General features: G+C 41.4%; 1 protein-coding gene across 4 annotated transcripts in view; it reads right to left on the reverse strand.

Annotated features, from left to right (window-relative positions):
- The window catches only part of Nin (ninein), a 115,796-nt gene that overhangs the window by 48,111 nt on the left and 46,798 nt on the right, over window positions 1-20,887 (reverse strand). For all 4 annotated transcript variants that reach the window (XM_042677844.1, XM_042677843.1, XM_042677846.1 and 1 more), the window contains 7 exons: window positions 9,158-9,197; window positions 6,958-7,148; window positions 3,877-4,023; window positions 2,881-3,048; window positions 1,851-1,987; window positions 1,344-1,484; window positions 912-1,086 (listed from right to left, as the gene is read on the reverse strand). In XM_042677844.1, coding sequence (XP_042533778.1) covers window positions 912-1,086; window positions 1,344-1,484; window positions 1,851-1,987; window positions 2,881-3,048; window positions 3,877-4,023; window positions 6,958-7,148; window positions 9,158-9,197 — 999 coding nt within the window. The remainder of the gene's footprint in view (window positions 1-911; window positions 1,087-1,343; window positions 1,485-1,850; window positions 1,988-2,880; window positions 3,049-3,876; window positions 4,024-6,957; window positions 7,149-9,157; window positions 9,198-20,887) is intronic.

A 20,887-nucleotide genomic window follows, 5' to 3' on the forward strand; every position in this document is an offset into this window, starting at 1 on the left:
TTCAAGGCTTTGACATGACTGAGAGAGCTTGAGTGAGGATGAGGTGGGACCACTGAGAATTTTAAGTTCTGGGGCTTACAGGAAAAGGTGATGATGCTGGTAAGGGAGTAAATCAAGGAGCTGACACAGACGCATAGTTAGGAGAGGGCAACAGGCTCAGTGTATTAGGAGTGGAGTTTCAGGAACAATTCATAATAGAAACAGTAGCAAATATCTCACATGTACTTGTTATTTGTGAACTTTATATCTATATCTCTCTACCTATCTAATCTGATATGATACCCCTGAGATACATCATCTGATATGACACTCATGCCAAGTCTAGACAGTATCCCTGTACTAGCCATCTGTACCTTATGGAACAGGTTTGAGTAACTTGATCAAAGACTTTTCCCATACGCAATAGTACGGAGATCAGAGTAAGGCAATCTGTCTCAACCCTATTTAACCTGGTGGGAGAATCCAGTAAGCAAAAGATCTCTTCCCCCGCTTGCCCCCAGGGCAAAGGAAAGGGGGAACATATGGGTAGAAAGGCATGTTTGGAAATTCAGAGAAATGGCTCTGTGGGGCAGGGACTGAGCCCATCTGTGTGAGCAGGGGGCCAGATAGGAAAGGACACAGGAGACCTGAGCAGGAGGACAAGCTTGGAGGAGCACTAGGAGAATGAGGGTGTCAGCCAGCTACCACACCACACCAAGGACCCAGTACAACCTCAGGGCAGAACTGGCTACCCCAGTTAGCAACATCAACACATCAGGAGGATGGATACCCCTGAAAGCCATATCCTTGCAGAGTCCTTGCCATGTCTGCGTATGAACTGTTGGTACCAACCACAGAGCAAGCCCTGTGCAGACTTGCTGTCTCACAGAGCCAGGGTCTGCCCACAGGGATAAAACAAATAGGAGGATTACCTTTAAAGAGAGGGCAAGGCGGTCCCGAATGAAGTTCTCTTCTGTTTTTGCCTTTTCGATTTCCTGCTCGAGTTCTAAGCGTTGCTTGCCCAGCTGCTGCAAGATCTGCTCTCTCTCTTTGCACAGTTCATTCTTTAATGCTGCTATGCGCTCCTTGTACTCCTCATCCAGTTTCCTGTGAGGAGGAAAAAAAATAAAAAAGCAGCGGGGTCAGGTCCCTCTGGGGGTCCCTCTGTGGATCCTCCAAAAATGGAAACCGAGTTTCAGAGGTGGAAAGTGCTGGGAGAAATGACCTCCTGTGTGTTGCCATCCTTTAGGCTTGGCCACACCAAAATCTCTACAGCCAGATATAGACAGGGCAGGCAGGTAGGCAACGCACCCTGGGCCAGCAAGCTGGGCAAAGGACTCAACCTCTCACCCTGCCAGTCCCACCTGAGATTGTACTCATTCCTCCTTTCTATGGCTGCGTGGTGATCATCCACCTCTGAAGCCATCAGAGACTTGAGCTTCTCAGCCTTGTCCAGGTCTGATCGTAGCTTCTCTTTTTCTCTGACCACTTGGTCGACCCGTTCCCTAGAATCAGAAATAAACTGAGTTAATGGGTGACTGTTTCTAAGCAACAAGTTTCTAACAAAAAACAACAACAACAGAAACAAAAAAACAAACAAACCAGTCTTGTCTGGCTTGCTTCAATTCAAACCCAAAACCAAGACAACCAAAACCTTCCTAAAACAAAAAGGGCATGCCAAGATTCCTTAAAAAAAAATCAATAAGCCAAGTTCTAATTTCCCCACAGTTTAAGGGAGACTTGTGCCATGGGTAGATGAAGAGGAACAGCCACATTTGCACTTGGAATGGAAGGGTGCTCATGGAAGGCATCACAAGGCTTGTAGATGGTGGGAGAGGGAATACAGCAGGCAAATCTTCTGCTCAACTCACAACAAATGCCGGATCTCAGCCTTGAAGCTGGCCAGAGCTGCCTGATGAATGCCATTCTTGGTGACCAAAAGTTCATTTTCAAGAGCCAGTGTCAGTTCTGTCAAGTTAACATTTCCATCAAGCCCGAAATCCAAGGCCTAAAAAACAGAACATGATAGAATAAGTTTCAGACAGAATTTGTGAATTCTATCTTCTGAGATCAGAAAATGTGAAGATTATATAAACTCAGAGAACTGACCGTAGCTTAGAAGCTCAATGCTTACATTTCTTTAGTGATTTCTCAGGAAGAATATTTAATCTAGAAGGTAACTAATTTATTTTTCAAATATAATTTTTTTTCAAAATTCAAATAAAATGATCATTTGTATTTTTACAAACAATACTATCTGGAGCTGAGCGTGGTGGTTTAAGCCTGTAATCCTAGCTGCTTGGAAGGCAGAAGCCAAGTGAACGAGTTCAAGGCTACTCTGGACAAAAAGAAGTTTGTGAAACTTCATCTCAACCCATTGCTGGGCAAGGTAGTGGGGCCGATTATGCCAGCTACAGGGAAAGCACAATGGCAGGGTGTGGTGGCCTATACCTGTCATCCCTACAGATATAGAGAAGCACAAGCAGGAGGATCAAAACTCAGACTGTTCCAATCATAAAGCAAGACCCTACCTCAAGAACAATGAATGTAGAAAGGGGCTAGAGATGTGGCTCAAGTGGTAGAACACCTGCCTGGCAAGCTTGAGGTCCACAGTTTAATCCCCACTATGGGAAAAAATTATCTGGGATTATAAACACATTGGTATAAATTTAATTCTTAACAACCAAGGGTCTGATAAGAGCCTTTCTCATGTTAATAATTTGGGGTTAAAAATCACAGAAAGCGGCCGTTAGACTCCTGGAGAGACAAGACAAGTCTCTGAGATCTTATGAACAGAATAATCGTTAAGGAGAAATGGAACTAAATCAAAGGTATAAAAACAACAACAACCTTTTCAACTCTTCCCAAACGAGCTACTTTTCTCCCCTGTAAGCAACACACCTTCAGTATCTCCTGGCTGTTCTCAATGCCCTCTTCCTGCCAAGTGTCCAGTATCCTCTCCACAGATGCATGGCCCATCCCATCATCCAGACAGGACAAGACACGAAAGCCAATGGTGCTTGTCTTTGCTGATGGGGTCATGGTACGACGTCCACTCTCATCAAAAGACTGGAGGAAGAAAGATGAGCAAGCTTAGCTGGACTGCAGGCATTTCACCTAGTCAAGACTGAAATTGGTCAGTCCTGACCTCAGAGGGAGCAGGGGAGGGGAAGAAGGAGTCATGCAGTGTCTTTGATTGGTCCCTGTTTCCCAATGAGTCAAGCCTAGAAAGTTTATTTAAAAGAATTGTTCTGAGAGTTCTTTTTCATAGACAGACCACATCAGGCTTCTTCCGACCCTGAGTTCATGTCAAGAGGCGTAATTATAGACCAGAGATATGGTTCAAACTCAAGGCCACAAGTTCAAATCCTGATAACAGCAATAATAGCAACAATAACAACAGTTAGAAGTATATGGTTGAGCACTGGTGGCTCACACCTGCAATCCTCGTTACTCAGGAGACAAAGACCTGAGGATCTTGGTTTGAAGCCAGTCTGGGCAGGAAAGTCTGTGAAACTCTTATCTCCAATTAACCACCAAAAAGCTAGAAATGGAGATGTGGCTCAGGTGGTAAAAAGGCAAAGCACAGAATCCAGGCCCTGAGTTCAAGCCCTAGTACCAGAACGCACACATGCATGTTTGTGCATGCAGACACAGACACAGACACACACACAGACAAACACGCACACACACACACAGCATAATTAGGGCCATTCCATTCTAATTTATGGTCATTTCTTAAGCCCAGTCTTTCTTTCCTAATGGTTTAGTCTTCCTTATTCTCCTTGGGCTTTGTATTCTTTCCTTGGAATTTTGTTCAAAAAACAAATTAATACATTAGCAATTGTTAAATGGGTTTAACGTTTCTTTAAAAAATCTTCCCCGCTGGTTTCTCACCTGCATAGAGAGGTGCCTTTTCAGTTGTCTGTAAGGAGTAGATGCTGAAGGTGTAAGAGATTTTCCAGTTTTGAACAAACCATAGAAAAAATCTTCAACACTCATTGTACCATCGGGATTGAGGTTATGAAATACTTCCTTAATCATCTAGAAAAACAGTAATCACATATTTTAAATACTTCACTCAAAATAATACATGCCCAAAGTATGTTCTGGCCAACAGAAATCAGAACCACTGTTGTTCCTAACACTATAGAATTATAACTTGATGTTAGTACATTGAATTTATTTCTCTCTATACACACTAAAGATAAAAAATCCCTTTCTAACATCTCCAGAATCTTGATGCTAGGGATCATGAACCAATACCCCTAGAGGTCTGCAAGGTGGTAGAAACAGATGAAGTTTTAGGATGTTGGGAAGTGGTAAGTGGACCATCAAGCTCAATACATGCATCCTGCCCTCCTCAAATGATCTAGATACATCTCTCCATCTGCCAGATGCAGCCAGATCTAGGGATTTATTTATTGGTTTATTTATTTATTCATTCATTCATTCATTTTTGTCAGTACTAGGGCTTGAACTTAGGGCCTGGTGCTGCCCCTGAGCTCCTTTTGCTCAAGGCTAATACTGTACCACTTTGAGCCATAGAACCACTTCTGAGTAGTTTATTGGAGATAAGAGTCTTATAGACTTTCCTGCCTGGGTTTAAACCGCCATCCTCAGATCTCAGCCTCATGAATAGCTATGATTACAGGCATAGGCCACTGGTACCTGGCTGGGGATTTTTTTTTTTTTTTTTTGGGGTCCAGTTGTGGGGCTGAACTCTGGGCCTGCGCGCTGTCCCTCAGCTCTTCAGCTCAAGGCTAGCGCTCTACCACTTGAGCCACAGCGCCACTTCCAGCTTTTTTCTTTTTGCTTATGTGGTGCTGAGGAATCGAACCCAGGGCCTCAGGCATGCAAGGCAAGCGCTCTACCACTGAGCCACCTTCTCAGCCCCTGGCTGGGGATTTTTAGAAAACTCTCCCATTTGAAAATAGTGTGCCACAAAAAATCCAATTTGTATGACATTGGGCCAATGTGTATGACATTGGGGTGGGAGTTTGCCATTCCTGCTCTCAGCTATCCTTACTTCTGGGAAGCAGAGGTGTGGTCCTAAGACAGTAATCCACTTCCTCCTCAGGAAGCAGTGGGTACTGTGACCTAACTGTAGCTACAAAATAAAGGGTGCCTGAAGTTTACATTGCTGTCACTTGTAAAATTCTTAGATCTCAAGTTCTTTGTTAATGACATTATTTTGAACTCCCAATTCCCTTGGTTTACAGCTAATAAAAGTTCTACAGATTCATGATTTTTCCTCTAAGACAAAACAACAACACAGAGTCAAAGGTATGTTCAGTGAGCATCCTTTATGCATCTTTAAACCAGCGGCAAAGAACTAAATGTGCTTCTCCTTGTCCTAGGTTTTAGGGTCGCTCTCTATGTTTGGCTGCCCTTTATTGCAAGAATTGTTTTTAGATAAATAATCTAAGTTTGTGCAATATTTCTTGGGAAATGACCTGTGGTTCTGTGGACTGCCCAAGTTTATAAATTAGGAGAATGAATTAATCTGATGACTCTGAAAAATAAATGGTTACTGAGCCATTCATTGCAAAAGGTAGTCACAAAATATATGATGGTCAGCTATAAAAGAGTGAATGCAAAAAAACAAAAAAAAAACAACCCAACAACTTTCCTTTCAGCCAGGCTACTTAGAAGCTTCTGAAGAGAAAACTTTCTTAGTTAGGGAAATAATACCACTTATTGCCTAAGTAGGCAGACAGTGTAGTTTCAAATATCATTTTAACCAAAGATCTAAGAGCTTCAACGATAGCCCTAACCTCTAACTCTTTCTAATCCTTAGTCTTAGCTTTCTGAAAGATGTATCTTAAAATTAATTGTTTTCATTGGTTTAATGGCTATTCATACACTCATCCCTTAATTTTTCAGAAAATGTTAGCCGGGCACCAGTGGCTCATGCCTGTAATTTTAGTTACTCAGGTTGAGAGCTGAGGATTGATGTTTGAAGCCAGCCTGGGTAGGAAAGTCTGTGAGACTCTTTATCTCCAACTAACCACCAAAAGCTGGAAATGGAGCTTTGGTTCAAGTGATACAACACCAGCTTTGAGAGGAAAAGCTGAGGGACAGTTCCCAGACCCTGAGACAAGTTCTAGTACCAACAGAGAGAGAGAGAGAGAGAGAGAGAGGAGAGAGAGAGACAGACAGACAGACACACACACACAGAAAGGGAGAAGGAGAGAGAGGGAAGGAAAGAGAGAGAGAGAGGCAGAGGGAGAGGGAGAGGGAGAAGGAGAGGGGGAGGGGGAGGGAGAGGGGGGTGAGGAGAGAGGAGAAAAGAATAAAAGAAAAAAAGGAAATGTAAAGCAGGGAGTTTTACCAAATAAAATTATTTGAGGGGCTCTTTCAAGATTCTTTTTTGTACTTTCTAAACAACCAACCATCCTTTTCCATTTCCAAAAGAGCAAGAGTGAGACCTGGAGTACCTGGCTGCTCTACATGTCCAAGGCTCTCTTTAGGTCACAAGTGAACAGCTTGTTGATTCTCAGTGAGCAAGATTGTCCTGTATCTCCCTCCACTTAAGAACTAGAGATGACACTGGCTTTTCCAAAAAAATCTAAACTTAGCAGCCTAGGCTTCAAAATATTCCCCCACCTCAAATGTATGGTCCACCCTGCTTAATTCTTCCACACTCCCATGTCTTGCTCTGTGACTGACACCTCCATAAATACATCTGACGTGGTAGATGTGCTGAGCTAGCCTGTCCAGGCCTCTTGTAACATGTCAGCACAGCAATAGGTTCCAAAAGGCTTGGCTAAACATTTATCTCCACAACACAACACTTTTTGAGAGACAAACTCTGATGAGTGACTTCATAGGAAGAACGAAACTGGTCTCAGAAGCTGCAGGAAGCCATGATATGGCCATTCCCAGCCTGTGGCCTGCTAAGCCTTCCTTGTCATTAGCAGCCTACAGGTTCCTTCCTCATTGGTACTACAGAATCAAACCCACTGCAGGCCTCACCTCTCCATCAACACTCTGCAAGCCATACTGCTCACAGATGGAGACCAGCTTCTTACGGTTCAAGTGGCCGTCGCGGGTGATCCCCAGGTCTTCACAAACCTCTTGCAGTTTCTCTTCTATCCAGTCTTGAGGAGGAGAAGACCCACTCTGCGAGGCATTCAAGTCATCTGGGTTCCAAAACCTTAACTGGCCTGAAATCAAAACAGACACTGTATGGTCTCCCAAGGCATTGCAAAGAGAGGGCTTATTTGCAAAGGAACCTGTAGTTTTGGAAGAAAAAAAATTATATATATATATATGTATATATATACATACATATATATATATATATATATATATATATATATATATATATATATGGGACTATAAATGTTGATCCCACTTGATTTGGTCTTGAGGTCCCAGTGTCATGGAATCATTGTTTTTTGTTTGTTTGTTTTTGGTGATAGGGGGCACAGACACTTTTTTGCTAAATGGTAATCACACCTGAATAAGAAGCATTTCCTCCTCCAGAACAGCACACAGGGCCTGCTTTACTGCCGCTGAGGATGTAAGCTTAGGCTGCTGTGTGATTATAACAGTTATCCTCAAGCTTTTTTTGTTTTGTTTTGGGTCCGGTTGTGGGGCCTGAACTCTGGGCTTGGGCGCTGTCCCTCAGCTCTTCAGCTCAAGGCTAGTGCTCTACCACTTGAGCCACAGCACCACTTCTGGCTTTTTTTTTTCTTTTTGCTTATGTGGTGCTGAAGAATCGAACCCAGGGCCTCATGGCATGCAAGGCAAGCGCTCTACCACTGAGCTACCTCTCTAGCCCCTCTTCAAGCTTTTTTTTGTGGCATATGTATATATGCCAGTACTAGGGCTTGAACTCAAGACCTAGCTCTTGCATGTCTTTTTTACTCAAGGCTAGTGCTCTATCACTTGAGCCATACCTCTAGTTCTGACTTTTTGCTTGTTAATTGGAGGTAAGAGTCTCATGGACTCTTCTGCTATGATCCTCAGAACCATGAGCCTCAGATCTCAGCCTCCTGAGCAGCTGGGATAGTAGCCATTAGCCACCAACTCCTGGTTATCCTCACGATTTATATACCTTCTACTATAATTTGTAGGTTTCATTTCTACTTTGTTTTTGAGAAGGAAATAATTTCCTCATGAATGTTTCCAGATTTGTTGTTTTACAAATTGTTACATATGAACATTATCACCTCCTGAAACCAAGCAATCCAACCTGAAAAAAGAATAAAAGATTGCAAGCTGCAAGTTCCAAATTTTATATGAAGGGTAAGTTTTTTTTTTTGGGGGGGGGGGTCTGGTCATGGGGCCTGAACTCTGGGCCTGGGCGCTGTCCCTCAGCTCTTCAGCTCAAGACTAGCACTCTATCACTTGAGCCACAGCGCCACTTCCAGCTTTTTCTTTTTGCTTATGTGGTGCTGAGGAATCGAACCCAGGGCCTCATGCATGCAAGGCAAGCGCTCTACCACTGAGCCACCTTCCCAGCCCCATGAAGGGTAAGTTTTGTATAGGAAAGATCCTTATCTACTTATTAAACCCTAAGCCTATCCTTTATTAAATGCCCTCATTGTAAGTTTTTCACATACATATCAATGTTTGTATAAGTCCTCACTTAAACATTAGAAAATTACTAGCACAATTTTGTGTGCCTGGATGAACTTTGAAGAGTTGAAGAGATCACTTAGTACCATTTTTGTTCTTTATAAACAGTAGTTAATCCAATTACTGCTCAGTCTTTCCATACTGGAGATCTAGAGACCATGCTGTAATTACACTTAAACAGTTAATCCCAGGTAGGCTGTGAGCTTGTTAATTGAACCTCATCACCCTCTAGTGGTCACAGGACAGACATGTTCTGCTTCTTAAGTACATTTGGTAACTTGCAAGGGATACATTTTAGTAGAATGCCGTTAGGTTGATTGCTTTCAAATCAATTTGAAAGTCTATATAGACAAAAATTAGTCCGTAAGTGGAAAACTATGTTATAATTGCCACCTCTTGCATGGTGTTAATTACGTGGATTTAAAAACTATGAGCATCGATCAGGAATGGATTTCTTGTTGTTGTAGATCCTGATATTAATTCCTGCCTAGTATCTAGGGTAAGATGCAGGAAAGAATCAGAGTGCCCTAGGAATGACGGCCCCTGCCCCTTCCCTCCCCACAGGTACCAAGGAACAGCCAGCTCTTACCTTCTGCTTCGTACTCCTCGCTGCGTTGTGTCTTCCAGCGCTAGAAAAGGCACGGGAGATGATTAGTGTGTTTTTGAACTTCTTGAGAAAAAAAGCCTTATCAGTTCTCACACTACTCCATGGCTCTGAAATCACCACTTTGATGAGTCATGTGACTTTAGGACCCACCAATGCTTTTATCCAGGTGGGTTTGCTTCAGTTACCCAGCCAATCAAGAAGGAATACCTACAAACAGACATTGTTATCTGCTGTGTTCACCAATATAGCACAGACTTATCAGGATCTCAACAAATGTATGTCCTTCGCATGTGCAAGGACGTTTACCCCACAGCACAACCTGTTTACCTTACTCATGACCCAGTCCAAGCTAGGTGTGAGCTGAGGTTCTTTTGGCAACCTAATCACATCCCTTCTTCTCCACCTTCTCAGTACTCCTACAGCTCTTCAGGGACAAGCATCTACAGAGATACCACAGCTCCTTGATTTCCTTAGAAGGCATTGCCTATAGCACAGATTCCCCTCACTGTACTGAAAGTCCAGTGAAGAATGTCCAGATGACTCTTGCCAAACAGAAGGTGCCCAAAGGCTATAACTCAGAATGTTTAAGTTCACCATCACATGAACAGATTAGAAATGCCAGTCACTAACATATATAGATACCTGCATCAGTAAGGCCCTGTGTGATCTTCATTTTCCATAGTTTTGGTTTTTATGTGGCTATAATTCATCAGTTCATTCAGCTCACATTTCTACACAGATACTGCCTGGATTAGTGGATGAGGAAGTCTGGGGGCGGCGGGTAGAGAGGGCGCAGTGAAGTCAACAAGATTCCTTTGGTCTCTCAATAATCAATTCTGGTCAAAATTCAACTGCTTGAATATGAAACTTTGCATCAAAGCTGGGCTCTGGTGTCCCATGCCTCTACTCCTAGCTACTCAGGAGACTAAGAGCTAAGCATCACAGCTCCAATCCAGCCTCAGCAGGAAAGACCATAGACTCTTACCTCCAATTACCCACCAAAAAGCCTAAAGTTGAGTTGTGGCTCAAGTGGTAAGCTAAGGAACAGTGTCCAAGTTCAAACTCCAGTACCAACACAAAAACAAACTTCCAATCAATAAAGTCCCATTAATAAAAGCATTCTGACTATGTGCCCTTCCATGTTTCTTTATCCAACAGAGACAATGAAAAGTGAATTAAATGTCTACCTTAGTTTGGCAATGAAAATTGTGAGAATTCATTATTCAGAATGTAAACAATCGAGTTAAATATATTTAAAAATAGTTTATTCACTATACACTATGTTGAAAGTGCTCTATACAACCTGTGGGCAGGGATAGGACAGAAAAACTGGAAGAGAGTGAGGGAAGGGGTGACATTGTTCAAAAAGAAATATATTTATTGCTTCACTTATGTAACTATAACCTCTCTGTACATCACCCTTATAATAACAATAAAAAAGAGCTTAAAAAGTTTTAAAAAACTCAACAGAGGTTTTTTTTTCATTTTTTTTCAACAGAGTTTATCTAACAACTATTGGATAAAATAAATCAAACTACAAGCAGGGATGGTGTGTGTGTGTGTGTGTGTGTGTGTGTGTGTGTGTGTGTGTGTGTGTGTGTGTGTGTGTGTGTGTGTGTGTGTGTGTGTGTGTGTGTGTGTGTGTGTGTGTGTGTGTGTGTGTGTGTGTGTGTGTTCTGGGCTTGAATACAGGTCTGGGCATGTCCTTGAGTTTTTGTACTCAAGGCCAGTGTTCTACCATTTGGGCCCACCTCCATCTCTGTTTTTTTTGGTGCTAAATTGGAGATAAGAGTCTGCTCACACCAGTGTCAAACTGCAATCTTCTGAGCTCAGTCTCCTGAGTAGCTATGATTACATGCATGAGCCACTAGTACCCCATTTGATTTTTTTTGTCTTAATTACAATATTATGGCTTGAACTAAGGGTCTCACACTTGCTCAAGCTTGTTTGTTCAGATGGTGCTCTATTACTTGAGCCATGCCTCCAGCTTGGCTTTTTGTTGGTTATTTTTGGAGATGCAGTCCCACAGACTTTTCTGCCCAGGTTGGCTTCAAATTATGAGTGTCTGGATTTCAATCTCCAGATCTGCTAGGATCTAGTGTGAACCAAATTTACCTGGCTCAGGAGAATTGGAGAAATGGATGTCAAGAATGCAGCTTTAATCTTTAGTAACAATTCCTAAAGCAACAAAGATGTATGGGCCAATCAAAGTTGACTTACATTTGTTCATTTATTTCTCAATGTGTGTTAATGTAGGAAGCAGTGAGTTCAGAGAACTAAGATTTCCCAAGAGACTGTTTCCAGGGTCTGAGAGTCTATGGAAATGGGTGCACATTTCTGATTCACTAGGACAACCCGTTCCTGCTGCTTTCTCTGCTCAGTTCTTACCCCTAACTAAGAGGGCCAATGTGGAGATTGCCTGGTGCTGAATCCTTGCTTACCTATTACCTTGGCCTTTGGCAAAAGTTTCTAATCTCTTTTTTCTCATTTATTAATTTATAAATTGGGAATAAAGTAGCACAAATTTAGTAGAGCAAAAGTAAAGTGTTTACAACTATGCACCTGGCATATAGGAAACACTATAAAATGTTGTGGTGTTTATTGGATATACGTATAGCTAATATAAACTAAATTTACAATTGCAGAATTTTTTTTCATTACTGTTCTTAGACTTAAATCATTCAACTGGTTAAGCTTGGGGAAAGTCTCTATTAGTCATAGAAATTTGTAAGAAAAATGACAATTCTTGAAATAAAAGGGACAAGTTATATGAGAGGCAACAAAATTAAAACTGGAGGAATGGTCTAACAATAGAGCAACTGCCTAGCAAACATGAGGCCCAGAATTTAAGCTCTGGTACTAAAAAAAAAAAAGAAATAATAAAATGCAATAAACTTAGGCAATGGTTCATCTTAACACCAAAGGTAAATTAAACCACCAAGGGAATCATAGTTATTCTTATTCAATTAATTCAACATAATTCAATTCAATTCAATCACAAGTTTAAAACAGGCCTGTTTTGATGTGATGGCTAACAACATAAATGGATATTATACTTTTGGCAATGAAATGGCTTTATGTATCAAAGCAACAGAAATGTTTATACTATTTCATCCAATAATTCCATTTGCTATCCAAAGACAAGAAAAAAATAAAAGAAAGAAAAACACCATATGCACAAATATGCACACAGCAACACTTTCTTAAACAATCAAGCATTGAAAACAACTTAGATATTCAACAATGGGGCATAAAGCATAATCATCATAATGAAGTCATTAAAAATATACTGAAAACATCATGTGGAACCATGGAAAAACATCCTAATAAATGAAAAGGCCATAACACAAACGTGACCTACGATTGCCACTGGCAAAAAATATTTATACAAACAAAGACTGGAAGTAAATAATAAAAATGGATATCTTTTCATTGAGGAACCGTGGGAGACACTTTTCTTTTACTTCTATTGTTATAAATGCTGTTTGTACAATACAAGTAGGCATGGCCTTTACTAGTTCTTTGCCCAACTGCTCTCAAATTCTAACCTAATTCCTGTAACTTGGTGGGGGGGGTCCAAAGGGGGCAGAGGCTCTCTCTCCCTTTGGCAAGCCCCATTCTCCAACACTGCAGCTCCCTCCTGTGCTGTGATGGATGGAGAAGCCTTGATGGGAAGCCCATGTGTGGCTCAGGTAGGAGAAGGGTCCTGATTCCAAGGCCTCCAAGCTCAGTGATGTGGCAAGATCAGAGACTGTCATCTGACACCTACCTTGGGGACCATCTTGAGACAGTCCAACAATTCACACCAACTCTTAAGGCAAGTAGAAGTGGCCAGATAAAGGTTAATTAAATATATGCTAATCTCCAGCAGTAACAGTTTCCAAACATTCCCCAGGACTCTTTTTAAGAGTCTAGTTAGGCACATTCTGCTAGAAGCAGTAAGCTTATGTTAATGGCTATATTTTCATTCCAAGACACCCCAGATGGACATGGAGTGTATCACCCAAATACACTATGATTTTACTTTTCCACCACAGGTCTGTTCCTTTAATAATTGGGAGGGAGCGGGGAAGCACATGGTGGCTGAATGTTTATTATTAAATTGATATTTGCGGGGTATGTGGGGGGGGATTCAATTCATTCACGGCTCATTTATTTTCATTCCTGCTGCCTGGAGCCTGAGGTTCCAATTAAAAAAGCTGAGAGAGAAGAAGGGGAAGGTAGGTTAGGAGGCTGGATGGAGTAGATCATTCAGCTACTGAAACAGCGCCAATATAAGGAGGTGCCACTCCAGAGCAAGCTTCTTTAATTGCTGATGGCTCCGGCAGAGTGGGGAAAGCCAGCAGGGTGGCATCTTGACAGGGATCTGCCAGGAACCCTAGATGCAGTGTAATAATGAAAAATCTCAGGAAGAGTGGGGAGGAAGGGGGAGCCTATTGCTGGAGTGCTCTCACAACAGTGAGTACAAAGAAAAGATTTTCATTTCTTCCCTTGGACATTACTGCAGGTACACGTTACCCTGCAAACTTCAGCTTCTCTTTGACTCCTGAGGTGAAATCATCAAGTAGTTAAGCACTGGGCCTGGTGGAGACCAGCTTAATTACTTCCTGGGAACCCCCCTTGGTACCTTCCTTCACCTGTGAGACAGGGATGGCATCTGAATGGAACAGGGAGGTGCACTTGGCACTTAAGAGCTCAATTCTTGCCATTGGTTCAGCCACAAGGAGGTACTTAGGGTTGGAACTCTTCACCTTCATACTGATTAAAAATATCAGTATGGTGATTTGGGACAAGTAACTTATCACATGTGCCTCGGTGTCTCCCATGGGTGAGAGAACAGCAATACCAAAACTGCACTTTGTATCTGGAAAGTATTTTGTCTCTGGAATCATACCTGGTATGACTTAAGTGCTAAGCATCTGTGAAGGAAGGAAGCATTAGTTACTATTCCTGTTACAAGAATGTTACCAACCCCCCCCCAAACAAAAACAAAAACAAAACAAAACCCACGTTCAAACTTAGGGAACGTGCAGCAGAAGGAAACAGTAGACCGTCCAGGGTCAGCCTGAAAACTGACCCAGAAGAGATTCTTAAAAAACAACAACAACAACAAATCTATAGCTTTGATACACTAATTGGCTTGCTTTAATCATTTCACAATGTACATCTTATGAAAACATCCTGTTGGAAGTTTCTGCTTTATGTATTTTATTGGGTTATTGGTGTTAGCCCAGATATTTACATAGACAAAGTCCATAGATTACTGGGAATAAAAATCCAAATTGCAGTCATACATTTGACATTCTAGAATCTGTTTTTAAAATTCTGTCACTGATGGTGAAGATGCACTTAATTATACTTTAATAAAAATGGAAGAGAAAAAAAATCACAGCTTTGACATGATGAAGCGATTAACTTTTGAAGCCATTTAGGATCTCAGCCTCCCCTGGGGACAGTCCTCTCCATACAGACAGTATTCCCTGGGCAGCCACAGCTGGCAGCGGCTGCCCTATGCCTTCTCATTACCATACCAGGTGGACTGGCCAACTGACCCATTGAGAGAAAACCCAGCAGAGGGTCAGAGGTTGCCGAGCCTCACAGTGGCAGCTTCAGAAAGCAGCTGCCCTCCCCCTTAGGCAAACAAAGGAAGCTCCTACACCCACCCCAAGGGTGGAGTCTCTCCATGTCACACTGACCATTGAGGCCAGCTCTGGGGTTGACCTACAGCTGCTCAAGAGTGCCCTGCCACATATTAGCCACACAAGCGACACCAGTTTGGGGAATATTTTCTTTGGAGGGACACCTGCTTTGGTGGACTTTGGAGCAGATGGCCTAAGTCTCTCCAAAACCCCAGATCTTCTAGTACCAAGGCCAGACCAGCATCTGCAGCCTTTGGGCCTGGCACAGACCGGGCCCACAATAGCCCAGCCACCACCTCCACAAGCCATCTGCTCCAATGGAGACCTTTGTGTACTACAGAATGTATGGCTAATTAAAATGATTATGAGGGCACATGAGAGGCCATTCCTCCCCCAGCAGAAGTGGCTGGGCTGACCTCTGCAGCCGGGAACCTGAAGCAGACTTTCTTCTCTTTCTTTCTTTCTTTTTTTTCTTGAATCTTTTTCTTTCTTTCTTTCTTTTCTTGAATCTTTCTCTTTCTTTTCTTTCTTTCTTTCTTTCTGTTTTCTTTCTTTCTTTCTCTTTATTTTTTTTCCAAATTTTTTATTGTGATTACATGGTTACATAATTTCCCAAATTTCACAGTATTGTGGGATAGTGATGCTTAGTTAAAGTCACAAACACATTCTAACTTTCATGGAGCAAATTGTCTATAACATTTATGAGTTCTATGAGCTTTGCAATACAGTTATTTCTTCCACATTGGGTGATATGTACATTTCTTTTGTTTTGCATAGCATCAGCTGTTCCCTCTTTCCCACTTGTTCCCTCCTTCCCATCTCTGCCATTGTGTTGCTTAGTTCATTTTGATCAATGTCCAGTGCAGCTGATGGATCCTGCTGGCTGGTGTATGTTTTTCTCTGATTCCCTCTAGTTTTGTGTCGTCCTCCTGGTTTCCCTCAGGTGTGCACATATACACCATACATGTGATCAGCAGAAGAGGGTTATTTAGTAGTGATTCGACCAGATGAGTGGAAGTCCTTTGTTTCTTAAGTCCTGTTAATTTTGTCTTATCACCTAACATTTTGGATTTAACATCCACCTATCAAGGAGACCATGTGCAGTTTGTCTCTTTGCACTTGGCTTACCTCATTCAACATGATTTCTTCTAGCTCCATTCATTTTTCTGCAATCTCTTTCTTTCTTTCTATTTTTTTCCTGAAAGGGCCCTTCCTCCCTGCCTGCCTGCCTGCTTCCCTCCCTCCCTCCCTCCCTCCCTCCTTTCCTTCCTTTTTTTCTTTTTTCTGAAAGGGCCCTGTAAGCCTGGAGAGAAGGAAATTTGCTAGAAAGACAAAGCTCCCCACACATACTGAGCTGGGGTGCTCCATTTGAAAAGGGGAATACAAAGTTGTAAAGGTCGTTTTTCGACATAACACCTTGTATTTCTCATTGTTGCAATGGGTCCACCTGTATCCCTAAACGGGGGTGTGGGGGGTGGGGGGAGGTGGGTTGGGGGAGATGGGAAGGGATGGGAAGGGGAAACAAAAGAGGAGGCAACAATACTTGATAAGAAATGTACTCATTACCTTGCTCATGTGATTGTAACCCCTCTTTCACAATTAAAAAAAAAGAAATATAATTTAGCAATGTATAGAAAATCTTTGGAAAAATAACTGTTTGAGGAGACTGCTTGTGATGGAAACTTTAGGACTTTTAAAAATAGGACAACCACGGTGCGTTTGGCTCAGAGTCCTAAATACTGTGGAAGCCCCCTCTCTCAGTGGGTGCTAGGAGCTGAGTTCACCCAGGGGGGCTGGCTATTGTTTCAGAAACACACTTGTCTGGATAGAGACTCATTTACCACTCGGCTGCTTTTGAAGGCCAGGGCAAAGGAGGATATGACAACCCAGCTCCCAGTCTCTCTGTTCTGAACCAGGAATAGCTGTTGCGCTGCAATGCAAATCCGTGCCTTTATCTTCTAAAGCAATTAAATGCTACAAGTGAGTGCTGGGCTGGGGATAATTGGAATTAATGAATAATATTTAAATGCACATACATTTACATGAATCCTACTATACTGCCCCAAAACAGTCCTCAAATCTGCAGGAGTGGGGAATGTAGAATTTAAGTCTCTTTTCCTATTGTTGGAAGACTGGTTTGGGTTTCCTGGTTTGCAAAGTCCTTAAAAGAAAGAGACTTTTAGTAATAACTTTAAATGATATAGATTTTATATCTGACACATATATGTATATATACTTCTGCTCATCAGAGTTGCTGAATGGATGGTTTATTTAAAAAATTTAAATTTATTATTAGAAAGGTGATGTACAAAAGGGGTTACAGTTACATGAGTTAGGTAAAGAGTACATTTCTTTTTGGGCAACGTTACCCTTCCGTCACTGCTGTATGGATAGTTAATACTACTTTTCTATGTGGAACAAATTTTAATTGATGTAGTTGCAAAATGTTACTATCATCGTTAAAATAAGCCAATTAATTTTTGCTTTGCTGTCTTAGTTTCTAGTTAGAAAGTTGTTTTGTTGATCTGGAAGGCAGTGGGGGTAGGGACTGGACAACCAGAAAATTCTTTCTGGGATCAGGCCAGGACACTATGGCATGCAAGTTTTGTTAGAACAAGAGGCATCTTATTAGCTTTGAAGGAGTTTCTTAGATCACATCCAAGTCATCTACAATTGTATCTTGACTAAGTGCTTTCCTCTCTGGGAGTAGCCAGATGATCTAATTAAGATTTTAAAACTATAAAGAGAAAGACTGAAATGCCATTAATAAAAACGTCTACCCTGAGGATATCACAGTGCTTGAGTGGAAACATATGTACCAATACTGAAACTGCTTGCTTTTTCTTTCTTTTTTCTTTTTTTTTTTTAACTATTTTTTATTATTATCTTTAAGTAGTTGTACAAAGAAGTTCCCATTCTACAAAACAGTATGAGTACAAAGTGTCTGACAACATTGTCACCCACCTCTCTTAACCCATCCCTTCTCTCACTTTTTTCCCCTTTAATTGAGATTAGGTGATTACATAAATTTCACATATTTCACAGTATTGTGGAATAGTGATACTTAGAGTCACAAACATATTTTAATTTTCACAAGGCAAATTGTCATTATCATGGTCTATACAGTTTGTGAATTCTACGAGCTTTGACATTACAAGTTATTTTTCCACATCAGGTGATGTTTACATTTCTTTCCTCTGCTTAGCGTGGGCTGTTCCCACTTATTCTGTTCCTCCTCCTGGCTTCCCTCTGTTGCGTGCATATATCTACCATATATATGGTCCAGACCATGGAGTCATTTAGCAATGATATGACAAAATGGGTGGCTGTCTTTTGTTTCTTGAGTCCTGTTTGCCATATCTTCTTGTATTTTGGCTTTAGCATCCACATATCAGGGAGACCATGTGCCGTTTGTCTCTTTGTTCTTGGCTTATTTTGCTCAAAATAATCTGCTCTAGTTCCATCCATTTCCCTGCAAATGCCATTATTTTGTCCTTTCTAATGGCTGCATAATATTCCATTGTATATAGGTACCACAATTTTTGGATCCACTCATCGGTAGTGAGGCTTCTGAGTTGTTTCCAAATCTTGGTTATTGTGAACAGTGCTGTAATAAACATGTCTTTGTATACTGGTTCCTGTTGCTCAGGGTAGATGCCTAGGAGTGGTATGGCTGGGTCATAGGGGAAGTCTATATTTAGCTTTCTGAGGTACCTCCAGACTGTTTTCCAAAGTGGTTGTATTAGTATACATTCCCACCAGCAATGCAGTAGGGTTCCTCTTTCTCCGCATCCCCTCCAGCATTTGTCGTTGGCTGACTTTAGGATGTGAGCCATTCTGCTGGGGTAAGGTGGTATCTCAGTGTTGTTTTTATTTGCATTTCCTTTATAGCCAGGGATGATGAACATTTCCTCATGTGTTTCTTTGCTATTTTTATCGCTTCTTCTGAGAAGTCTCTCTTTAGTTCCCTTGCCCATTTCATGATTGGTTTGTTAGATTTGTGAGGGGTTAGTTTCTTGAGTTCCCTGTATACAATGGATATTAGACCGTTGTCTGATATTTTGCTGGTAAATATTTTTTCCCAATTAGATGACTGTCTTTCTAGTTTGGTTGCTATTTCTTTGTCTGTGCAGAAACTTCTTATTTTAAGGTAGTCCCATTTGTCCAGTCTCTCTCCAATTTGTTGTGATCCTGGGATTCTGTTCAGGAAGTTCTTACCTGTGCCTATAAGTTCAAATGTCTCTCCTATTCTGTCCTGCAGTAGTTTCAGAGATTCAGGTTTGATGTTAAGGCCTTTAATCCATTTTGAGTTGATGTTAGTGCATGGTGAGAGGCTAGGGTCCACTTTCATTTTTCTGCATGTGGCCACCCAGTTTTCCCAGCACCAGTAGTTAAAGAGGTTATGACTCTTCCATTGTATGTCTTTGGCTCATTTGTCAAATATCATCTGATTGTACATATAAGGCTTTATTTCTGGGTCCTCTAGTCTGTTCCATTGGTTTTCGGGTCTCTTTTTGTACCAGTACCAAGCTGTCTTTGTTATTATGGTTCTATAGCAGAGCTTGAAATACGGTATTGTGATCCCTCCTGTGTTGTTTCTTTTGCCTAGAACTGCTTTGGCTATTCTAGGTCTTTTGTTGTTCCATTTGAGCTTTTGGACTATTTTCTCTATTTCAGTATACGTCATTGGGATTTTAATGGGAATTGCATTGAATGTGTGTATCAATTTTGGCAGTATAGCCATTTTCACTATTTTAATTCTGCCTATCCTGGAACATGGGAGATCTTTCCATTTCCTGGTATCCTCTATGAGTCTTTTTTTTTTTTTTTTTTTAGGCTTTTATAGTTTTCATGAAATAGATCCTTTACATCTTTGGTAAGGTTAATTCCTAGATACTTTATTTTTTTTTTTTTGAGGTTATTATGAATGGGGTTATTTACTGCTTGCTTTTTCAAAGACTGGGATAAAAAGAAATGGAGTGGCAATAATGGGGGGACTGGGGTGTATTCCAACTACAAAATATCTGAGCAGAACTCTTAGTTATTAAGAAGTTTGTTCTGGAATTGGCTCTTGACTCTATACAACATAAATGAATAATTCATGAGTTATGCACACATGGAAATGTGGTAAGTCAACTTCTCACTTCTTGGACATTTGATTTCGTATAAGGGAACAAATATCAGTTTGTTGTTTGGATTTTTTTAAGGGGAGAGTGACTAAACCACCCCACTCCTGAGTCTCCATACAAGGCTTGGGTTTGCTTGTCCATCTTTGGCAAGTGTGGCAAAGCACTCCCAGTTTTCTCTCAGGTTTTCAATGTGCAGTGTTCAAGCCAATGGTTTTGACTTACATTCCTACTGTCTGTCCACAGCTGAAGAAATCATTGTTCAAAGCCCCTTGTTCTTGATAAGGATCTTACTAGTCCTGATTTAGTCCCTGTAGAAGAAAACAGTTAACAACGTGTTGCCTGTTTTCAACCAGGTCAGAAAGCAAAGTGGCCCTGCCCCAATTGTATTAATTACACAGTCTTGCCTACCAGCTCTGAAGAATGGAGAATAGAACTGAAAATGTGTTTGGTTTTCCCCTTCCACATACTCAGAAGAAATGTGAGCATAAAAGTTGAGGTCATTTCCATAACCACTGCATATAAGAGAAGGGAGGAAAATAGAAGCATGCAAAGTTAAAGTCTCACCTAATGAAGTCCAACATAAAACCATAGCCAATCCCAACCTTCCCTCTGCTCACACCTTAGGTCAGAGCAAAGACTGTACCCTTTTTTGGCCTTAATTCAGAATAGAATGTCTTGTTGAATTGACTTGAATGAAAATGATCCCATGGAAAAAGAAAAAGAAAACTGGCCACTTTCCTCTCAATAGCACCTGAGATGAGTGGTTGGACTCCCAAGGGATCCATCTGCCAGATAAACACACTAAATTGGACAGTGAAAGCCCACTGTGGCCCACGGGTGGGGCCTCCCTATCACCTGTGAATTAGCACGCTCTGCTGCAGCCTTTCCAGATGAAATTCTAAGTCACTGCTCGTTACTGCTGAAAATTTTACAAGATTACTGTA

The sequence above is a fragment of the Dipodomys spectabilis genome, unplaced genomic scaffold (assembly GCF_019054845.1).
Source record: "Dipodomys spectabilis isolate Male_0828 unplaced genomic scaffold, ASM1905484v1 ptg000042l, whole genome shotgun sequence".
NCBI lineage: Eukaryota > Metazoa > Chordata > Mammalia > Rodentia > Heteromyidae > Dipodomys > Dipodomys spectabilis.